The following is a 10,689-nucleotide window of genomic DNA, read 5'->3' on the forward strand; positions in this document are numbered from 1 at the left end:
CTCCCCCCCGTTGTCCCGCTGTTGACCACCGCCTGTTTCCTCTACTCGTAGCCGTTGGCAACCACTGCTTACTAAAGTTATATCCCAAATATGGTCGTAATGTATAACATTGTATTGAAGACTTGATAATAACTTACAGTCTACATAGCCATTGACCACCATTGACCACCATCACCGACTACCACTATCGTCGTCGACCACAGCCACATGCAACCACTGCTTACAACCTTCTTAGCCGGAATACGACAGTTGTACCTAACACTTGTATCTTTCTTTACACTGTATACTCACAAATGCAATGTTCACTATAAAATTGTAACTGTATTTTGAGATAAGTGGTGCAATCACGAACTACGACTATTATAAATTTTAACTACGACAACTGTGACCAACTGAAGCTATTACAGTCACAAACTACAGCTTATGTGGCCAATTGATGTTATTGCAGTGACCAGGTACAATCTCTATGGTTAATTGACGTAATTGCAGTCATCAACTATGATCTATGCGGTCAATTAATTTTTTTTCAGCTACCAGCAACGGCTTATATGGCAAACCACCACTATAAATTTCAATTACTACGAACTGACAGTATTGCAGTTACTGACTACGGCCAATGTAGCCAACTACTACTGTAATAGCTTTTAACTACGGTCTATGTGACCAACTACTACTGTTACAACTTCCTATCATGCTCTTTATGACCAAATGACACTATTGCAGTCCCCAAAGACGACCTTTGTGGCAACTGACGATATTGCAGCTTCCAACTTTTGTGGCCAACTACAACATATGCAACAACCAACTACGTCCTTTGTGGTCGACTACAACATGTAGAACAACCAACTATGGCCTTTGTGGCTAATTGCTATCGATATAGCTTTCAAATGCATCCTCTATGGCCAGTTGCCGCTATTATAGCCTTCGTGATCAACCACATCTGTTATAGTCATATTGCGGCTATTATAGGTAAGCTACTATTGTACAATTGTAATATCAACATTGCAATTCCATCTTATATGATTCACGAGAATAGTAGATATATGCACTTATAAACATATAGTGCATTGCTTTGATTGGGTTAGGTCACGTGATTTTTACTCTTTCAAGAGTTTTTCCACGTAAAAATCTCGATGTCTACTCTTGTTACTTTTCTAATTATTTGTATGTGTGATGGACTTTCGTATAATGCTAAGACGTTAAATTATCACTCTATCGCCGTGAATTTTTTGACACATAATAATTGTAATGCCAAATCATTAATTTGTCAACTATTATAATTATTCTGAAATTTTTATTATTTGTTTTATATGTTTTCAATTAGAAGATCCATGAAGATTGTATAAATATTATACAAATATGAAAATGAAATATTCAACTAATTTTCTATATTTCTTGTCAGATTTGGTAAAAAATCAACTTTAATGTAAAGTGTCTTTATGCAAAACTAGTTTTTTAGCTAAGCTCAAGTGAAATAGGTGAAACAATGTTAGTTCATTTCAGGAATTTTCTTTTTCACAAATCCATTCGCTGCAATTTATTTGTCGTCTCTTACTTCTCATGTTTGATTCGTTCGTTAAGCAAATGAGTCAAATGAGAACAAATTTTTTGAGCCCTATTTATAAATCAGCTCAACACGATCAATTTGACTTGAATTAATTAAATAATAAATAAACAAAATTAATATAATATTTATATATATTAAAATTTTATATTATACTAAAAAATAAAATTTAATAATTTAAAAAAAAAATTGAGTTAGGACTGTAACTTGGAAAATAAAATTTCTTTGTTGAGTTTGTAAATACAATGTACCCTATAGCGAATTATTGTTATGTCGCCACTATCATTGTTACCATTGCTACATTGTCGTAGTCCTTTGCTATGCCATCAATAACACTATTTCATATTCAATTTATGCAATGATTAATAAGAATAACTTATGATAAATATTTTACATTTCACATCAAAATGTAAGCAAAATAAAATTAAAAACTAACTATCGACACAAAAAAAAGGTGAAAATAATAATTATAGTAGCTAAAATAACATTGAGAGCTTCAAGTGAGTCTTGTGATGCTGAGAGAAGATGCTAGCTCTTTCTGCCATAATGGAGCATGAGACGATCACAATATGTTCACAAGTATGAGAATAAAATGAATGTAGATGGATTTTATGCTTTATAGACAAAAGCCTTCATAACTAATTATATGTTGAGTAAAAGGCCCAATAAAACTATTCGACACCTTCTTGAATGCCTAATTTTAGTGCATCAATAAGAAATGTCCAAAGAGAGACTAAATGCTCAAATTCGAGAACATCAACTAATTTAGATCATTAATGTTGCATTAGAGTATGATTAATTAACTTACTACTATGTTTAAACAAGTGGTTTACAAATGCTTGTTATGGACAGAAAAATATATCTTATGATCTTGCTCTGTGAGCAAGATGATTCAAATGCATATGAAGGTCGATAGTGTAATGAAAAGATGCAATGTAATTTTGATCTAAATCCTCATCATATTAGCCTTCTATCAAACACTTAGTAGGCTTGAAGAAATGCCTAGATCTTCTGAGCATGGATGTCCTTGAATTTTTCTCTAGTTTGATTAGTAGTTCATACTAATGCCTAAGGCTAAATGTAACATTATGCACTAAAAAGTGAAAATTTATAAATGATAGATCCAAGATTGTAAATGTATAGAAATTTGTGATACATTAAGTTTATGTCTAGGTTAAGAAACTTTATCTAACACATCTATTGAAAATATAATTAGATATATATCACTACATTTTTTTTCACGTATGATTTTGGTGCATCTAAAGATTAGTGGTGTATGACTTATGAAGAAGGTTGATTAAAGAAAACTTTAATTGAAGGAATCCATCAACTAGATGAGCCCTCATTTGGTGCTTAAGTGACATGTGTTCGAACAATCTTCAAATGATACTCGAATCATGATCAAACAAAGATCTGATAAGAGTTGAATATTGTTCAAAATTTATTTTATTAATTATCGAATAATGTTTATATGAAGATTAAATCATCTTTGAATAATGATTAAATAGTTTTTCAATTATAATCAAACCATCATCCTTGAATCATTTTTAAATAATAAGCGAATAATCTTCAAACAATGGTTAAACAATCTTCAAAACTATCACTAAGGGCCTGTTTGGGGCAGCTCATAAGTGTGGCTTGTACCATTTAGTTCGCGCGTTTTATCATTTTATCTGAAATCGTATTTGGATTTTTACACTAAACGCAGGCCGCAGGTCGAACCCTGAGGCCCTCCCTCGGACTGCATTTCAGGATAAGCAGCTTATCCTGAAATGTACAAGCTGCCCAAAACACACCCTAAATCACCATTTAAAAGTCTGTTTAAATGTTGTGAGGGAGTAACATCAATGTGAGGGAGTAACATCAAATAGCAGATTAGCATCATCTTTACCCTTTCGAGCCAACCAATCCGCAGGAGAATTACCTTCTCTATATAAAAAAAGACATGCATAATAATATGATGCTTATTAATGAGATCCCTAATCTTGTTTATTGTAACAAGTATATTCCATTTGGATCTCAAAGCTTGAGTGAACTCATCATAAAGGATTTGTGAATCAGTTTCAACAATAACTTTAGTCAACTTACAGCAAACTGCCACTTGTGAAGCCAGCAACACCGCCCAACACTCAGCCTCAAGAGGAGTGGATGCATGGATGGGTTAAGGACATACCCTCAATTCTTGTGTTCTTGTATTATTAATACAAACTTTATATATTTACATCTTATATATGTATAAAAATATATATTTCATTTAGGGGTGTAAGTGAGTCAAGCTGTTTTGTGAGTCGGCCGAGCTCAGCTCGTGAACGTTGAGCTAACAAACCAAGCTCAAGTTGGCACATGGCTTAGCTCTTTAGCTCGTGAGTCAGCTCGTTTTAAAAAATATTAATACAAAATGCTCTCACAATAATTTAAAATTGAAAACTTTATATTTAAAGTATTTAAAATTGTTTAAAAAATAATATATTGTACGGTATATTAGATGATTTTTTTTTTTTTTTGTTAATTGCTCATCCTAATTATCATCTTATTATAAAATTATCTTAAATTAATAATATTTTATCTCTTTTATGATAAACAAGCTTGTTTGAGCTGGTAGACTTAAGCTTGAGCTCGAGTTCAAACTCGATAAAAATAATGAAGCTCAAGTTGAGAGTGGCTCGACTTGAATATTTTTAATCTGATAAGGAATATTGCAAGGATTTAAATGTAAAAGATTATGCAAATGCGTATTTTAGGCTGTAATAATCGTTCCGATCGTTTGCGACGGAAAGGCCGCCCTAAATTCCTCCTTTTTGGCAGTATCGATTCGGGTAGAAATGAAAGCGAGGAAGACGAACTAGAACGCAGTCAGCGCAAGAACAATTGCCGGAGTACCGCCGGAGAGTTTGCGATGGCGAGTTTCTGGAGAGCAGTTATGGGATCATCGACGGAGCCGGATGCCCTAACCGACGGGGTGGAGTTCTGGTCGAATCCGGAGCGCGGGGGGTGGCTCACGAAGCAGGGCGAGTACATCAAGACATGGAGGCGGCGTTGGTTCGTTCTGAAGCAGGGGAAGCTCTTCTGGTTCAAGGATCCTGTTGTCAACCGTTCATCGGTCCCCCGTGGCGTCATCCCCGTGGCCTCATGCCTTACCGTCAAAGGCGCCGAAGATGTCATCAATCGGCAATTTGCGTTTGAGCTCTCGACCCATCGGGAGACGATGTATTTCATTGCTGATTCGGAGAAGGAGAAGGAGGAGTGGATTAATTCTATCGGCCGGTCCATAGTCCAACACTCCCGCTCCATCACCGACCGTGAAGTCGTTGATTATGATAGCGCTCGGGCGGCCGAAGCATCCAGACAGTAGATCTGATCCTGTTGAGGATGAATCAATCCCTTTGTTTTGGTACTAGGTGAGCTTCTTTCTTGATCTTTATCTTCTACCTTGGGCTCCCTTCTTCAAGCTGTGACGTGGTTGTTTGATGCTCCTCGAAGTTGATTCTTCTTATGGTGCTGTATGTATATTTAATCTAAGATTTTTAATTTTGCCTGTATTTTTGTGAAGACTGTTTGGAAATCTGTTCTTATAAGTTATGATTATATACATTGTGTTTAACTAAATTTTTGCTTCCTGCAATCTATAAATTTTATAATTTTCTTCTCGTTGTAAGTTTTAATGTTTCTAAGCCTACATCTTGAGAATCAATCTGATGAGGCTTTCAATAGATTGATTAACTTTATGGTAAATTATGTTATCTAGCAGATCTTGATGATTAGTGAATCACAAGGAGGTGTATTGCCTTGTGAGTAAAATTTTTGCTACCTCTGGCCTGGTAGGTTTTGGTATGTGATTTCAAGATAGTGATACAAACTCTTCTTGATAATTGGTATTGCATTCTTTGTGGAATTGGATGAGCACATTTGTAAGGCTTTTGAGGAAAATTATGCAATTTAAAATTTGGGAATTGAAGTGATTTTATCTCTCAAAGATTATATGAAAAAGCAACCCAGTCCATTGGATTATTGGCCAAGCAACTGTGGGTAACTATAACTTCTACTTGAGCATTCAATTCCATTTAAATTCATAGATGGTAAACAAAATCCTTTTATGAAAGCCTTTTTGGGGGATTTACTTACATAGCACTCAAACCTCATTATATTACATATCTCACACCCAAATTTTAATATTTACACCGTCTAGAACTCCATTATCTATCTCGCTGGACATCAGCCTGCAGATTTGATCAAGCTTGCGAGAAAAAAAAGATAGGTCTGGAAAGAGATCGCAGCATACAGAGATCTCTGAAACTTTGATCTTTTTACTCATGTGAAACAACGACGAACAAAGGTCATGACGTACAAAGATCTATGGGAAGGCAGTGACACGTCTGAGAAAGTCATCGTTTTTCTCTCACTGTCAAACAACAAAAATGACAACTGTAATTCTATAGATTCTTAAATCTCATCCTTCCATCGTTTGCCTTAAATCTAGGCACGGCATAAAGAAAATACCATTTTAATGCAACGATTAAAAATAGCATTATATTAAAATGGTGGTGCTTTTTCATGCCTTAAATTGAGAATGAGAAGACGGCTGGGTGGGAGGAATTGGGAGAAAACGAGGGAGGGTTATCTTCCTCGATGGTATCGGATAAGAGCGGATCGGGAGGAGGAGAAAAATCGCAGTTGTGAAGGTTTTTAATCGTTGCAATCCTGTAGCTGGAATCTAGCCCTTGACAGGGTTAGGATTGTAACGGTAGGGGTGTTAGATTTGTTTTTTTTTTTAATATTTTAGGTGTAGAATATGCAAATATTGAAGTCGGTGTGAGATATGTAATCAGGTATATTATAGATTGATAAAAAAAAATGAAGAGGTAATTCTAACAAAAAAAAAAATTGAAGACGTAATTCTAAATAAAGTGTACAAAAATAAGGCTTTAGATCCAATAGAGATATCTATTCATATTTTGAGATTTATGGGGGACAGTAAAATGGTTTGATTAGCAAATGTTTTTATTAGAAAAAAAAAATGAAGAGGTAATTCTAAATAAAGTGGACAAAAATAAGGCTTTAGATCCAATTGAGATATCTATTCATATTTTGAGATTTATGGGGGATAGTAAAATGGTTTGATTAGCAAATGTTTTTATTAGAATTTTCAAGCTGAAGAGGTGCCAAGTGTTCTGAGAAGAAGCATTTTAGTACCAATATTTAAGAATAAAAGATTATTTAATAATTAGGAATATATTTTTGATAATTAGATTTGCTATAGACTAATTCAAATGTAAAGCAAAGTTACCCAAAAAAATGATGATTAAAAAATATGGCTTCAGGTCCAAATGAGATCCATTTAGATTTGTATATTTATGGGGGATACTATAACGGCTTGGTCAGCAAATCCTTTTACTAGAATTTAAAATTCTAAAAGAATGCTAAATATTTGAAGCATTTTGGTAGAAATATTTAAGAAATAAGGAGATTTTTGAGGTTCTACTATATATATAGAAATAAAGTTCTAAATCATACAATATAGTTATGAAAGAGAGTACTGGAGTATTGGCTTTAAATATTTTAGTTTTGTGTCCACTTTGGAGAGCAATTTAGTTTCATTTCAGAAAGATTTACTATAAAATGATATTTTAATGCAATATATGATGAAAAAGTAAAGAAGCTAGCGAAAGGCTTTCATTTTAATTCTATTGATTTAAAAATGTATATGATCAAGAATCATAAGAATTGATTTAATTTGCATTTAGATAGACATGGTAGCAAATGTATATTGTAATTTTTAATGATATTGTGGTGAATCATTGACTACTATTGAAATCAATTGCGGATTGAACAAAGAGTTTCTAATTTTAGGAGGATAACATCAAGGACCAATATTGAGTTCATAAAGATTTTTTATTAGCTTCAAAATAGGGTGCATTCATATACTTCTTTTAGAAGTATAATTAGTAAATAATTTGTTGAAATAAATAAAATTTCAGAACAATCAAAAAAATGTTGAAAAAAAAATGTTTGTGGCATGCAATTCTTGTAGATTTTATATTAATAATTATTAATTTATATTATTAGATATAATATACTCAAGTGAGATGGCTGTAAGTATGTTAGATTTATGGTAAAGAGTAATAGGGATATAGATGGGATAAAATATTTAGGGTCATGGTCCGGTGGTTAGAACTTAGAAGTGCATCAGGAGTAATTTTGCGATTTAAGGATAATGAAAACCTAAAGGTAAATTATATAAATTGGCAATTAGCCTGATTGTGTTATGTGGAACTAACTGTTGTGTTGTAAAAAAATATTTGATGTTTAGTTTGAGCATGAAAAAGTTGAGAATGTTAAGATGGATGTGATACAAAATTAGGAAGGATGATTAAAGATAAACTAATTGTGAAAAAAATTGGTTGATTTGTACATGCATGATAATTAATTGAAAATACATCAATTAAAGGAGTAGATAAAAAATAATGTAGAGGATTAGAAAGGGAAATGGGTAGACTTAAGATAATGCGGATATAAGTTGTTTAAAATGATTTGCAAAGAAGAGGTTCAATACTTTTAGAAACACTCGACATGAACGAATGAAAATTTTGCAACTTAAATTGTTTAGATAAGGCTAATGATGATGTTGATGTGATTGATATTCTTTGACCTCCTTAATATACACTAACAAGCATGTTCACCTTCATCATCATTAGTGTTTTGCCAACTATTTGGTTCAACTTTATCAATCACCTGTTAACTCTTATTTAGTGCTGCCTTTGTTTATAACCTTTTTTTGATTGCTTGTTTACACAACCCCTAGCCATGCCACTATTGGTCTATGATTAAACATATTTCTTTCTAATTCTCTTCCAAAATAATATTATCTTCTTAATTTTGGTATATCTTTTATCTTTTTATTTTTTCTCATCTTAGTTATTACTTTTATTATTCCACTATTATAGCCAATTCTCACATTATCCCTTCTAGTTTTATCACATATTTATCTTACATTCTCAATTATGCTACATTAAACATTTTCTTTAATGATTTTTTTTTCTCACACTCAGGTGTGCATAGCATTGCCTAATATAGATTTATAAAATGAATGTCCGATTGATATTCTAGTAATGCATAGTACTCATGCAATTATACATTGTAACCACCCAACATTAGTTGTACCCTATAATAGTTATGGTTCCATTTATGTTGTCATTATGTTGCATGATAGATCCAAATTTTTAAACTTTCAATCCTAAATATTAAATGATCTTCCAATAATATGGATTTCTCTTTATGAATTTCACTTGTTTTAGAATTATACATCAAGTATTAGAGTTTTTACTAATTCTAAGATCCTTATTGTCTAACAATATCTTTTATTTCTCTAGCTATGAGTGCAAATGTAGGTGTCTCTCCTATCCGAAATATATAATATTTAAATATCTTAAATTATTGTATCTTTTCTTGTGAGCATCTTGATAATCAATGCAGATTAAACAAACTTAAATTACTCTTTGATCTAATATTTCCCTATTGTTTTCACCAAATAATCCATAACTTTATTATATATTATGTACACTTATTTTCCTATTTAATGCCCACAAATTATAGTTTATCTCATCACATCTCTATCTCTTGGCTCACACCCACAATGAATATTCTCATGACCAATCATGACGAGAAATCAAATGCCCTTTTAAATCACCAATAGTGTCTATCCTCTTTGCCTCGAATGCAACTTGTAGTAATCCATCTTTTTCTTTGCAAATTGATTTTCGAAGTTTTTTAAAGAGTATTTCTTTCAAATTTGTTTTCAGTCCAACTCAAGGAGTATAAGCACTCATCATATTTCTAATTTCCCCATCATTTTAACTTCTTAGAAAATACCATAACAATGTTATTGTTATATTTTAATTCTCTACCAAAATTATTTTATTAGCATTATTCCTGACACATAGTTTATTATAAGCCTAATAATCTTTGGATCTTTAGTTTTCAAGTTCTGTCCATTCATGTAAAGTTTGTATCTTTCATGGCCAAATTTCTCAAATTCTATGTAATAAACTAATTTCGAATTTAGATTTAGTTAACTCTTACTCTTTACTCTGATTTTCACCCAAATTAAATTAATTTCTTTGTCCATCATTTATATTTGATTTAATGAACATGTATCTATTTCTCCCCACTCTAAAGTTAAGTTGCAGTACATTGGCTAAGCTATGGCTTATGGATTATAAATAAAATTAACATGATTAAATAGATAAAGCATTGTGCAAACTTTTCAGAATGTTGTTCGACTCCCTTGGCTTGGTGATGCCAACATAGTGTTTATATAATATTGAAGGTTCCTGGAGAGAAGGCTTCCAAGATAGGAAAATGGTGAAGGGCTGATAAAATTGCTTATAAAATTGAAGGAACAGAATACTGAGAGAGACTTCCTGTAGTAAAAAGATGAACAAAGAATTTCATAGCCTTACTCTGGGCAGTTGTGAAAAGCTTTATGGCTGAAAATGAATGTCATTAAGTGGCTGGGTCAGTATTGATTAGTGTGGAATTTCCTGAGGATTGATTAGTATGTTGTGCATGGTGCACTGGGTCAGTATTGATTAGTGTGGAATTTCCTGAGGATGATAGCAGATTAATTGCACTAGTGTTGTGCATGGTGCACATACGTTGAATCATTTTAGTTACATTAGGTATGTCTAAACCTAAATAGCTTGAATCTAATTGGTAATAGAGCTTATGGATTCATTGTTGTGTAAACTAAATGTAGGTATTACCAAATTGGCTTAGATTTTGTGAGTTTGGGACAAAATTGAGTGCTTGGAAAATTTTGGGACTTTGATTCACTCTCCTTTGATCATTTACTTCATATATTGATGAATTGATTGAGATGTTTGATGATAATGATAAATTATATGTTGATTTTATGCCGGTGTTGAATGATCACAATGGCATAGATTTAACTTTAGTCTTTGGTTTTGGTTTTGGTTTTGGTTTTGGTTTTGGTTTTGGTTTATTGTTTGGTTTTGGTTTATTGAATTCCAACTTTAAATTTAAATAGTTTTTTTAATTATTTCTAACTTCTAAATTTTATTTAACATTAAAATAAAAAATTCATATATATGGGGTGACAATTTAGGCTC

The 10,689-nt window shown here is 32.3% G+C and overlaps 1 protein-coding gene across 1 annotated transcript; it reads left to right on the forward strand.

Moving 5' to 3' along the window:
• Window positions 1-4,294: 4,294 nt before the first annotated feature.
• LOC110028391 (pleckstrin homology domain-containing protein 1-like) lies at window positions 4,295-10,071 on the forward strand. The gene is made up of 2 exons (XM_020730225.1): window positions 4,295-4,962; window positions 9,829-10,071. Exon 1 carries the CDS (start codon window positions 4,461-4,463, stop codon window positions 4,914-4,916), a length of 456 nt encoding a protein of 151 aa, XP_020585884.1. The 5' UTR covers window positions 4,295-4,460; the 3' UTR covers window positions 4,917-4,962; window positions 9,829-10,071.
• The last annotated feature ends 618 nt before the right edge of the window (window positions 10,072-10,689 follow it).

This window comes from Phalaenopsis equestris, unplaced genomic scaffold (genome assembly GCF_001263595.1).
Source record: "Phalaenopsis equestris unplaced genomic scaffold, ASM126359v1 Scaffold000002, whole genome shotgun sequence".
NCBI classification, from domain to species: domain Eukaryota; kingdom Viridiplantae; phylum Streptophyta; class Magnoliopsida; order Asparagales; family Orchidaceae; genus Phalaenopsis; species Phalaenopsis equestris.

Excerpts from the sequence above, each read along its gene's own strand:
- LOC110028391 (XM_020730225.1), top strand. The coding sequence starts at position 4,461 with ATGGCGAGTTTCTGGAGAGCAGTTATGGGATCATCGACGGAGCCGGAT.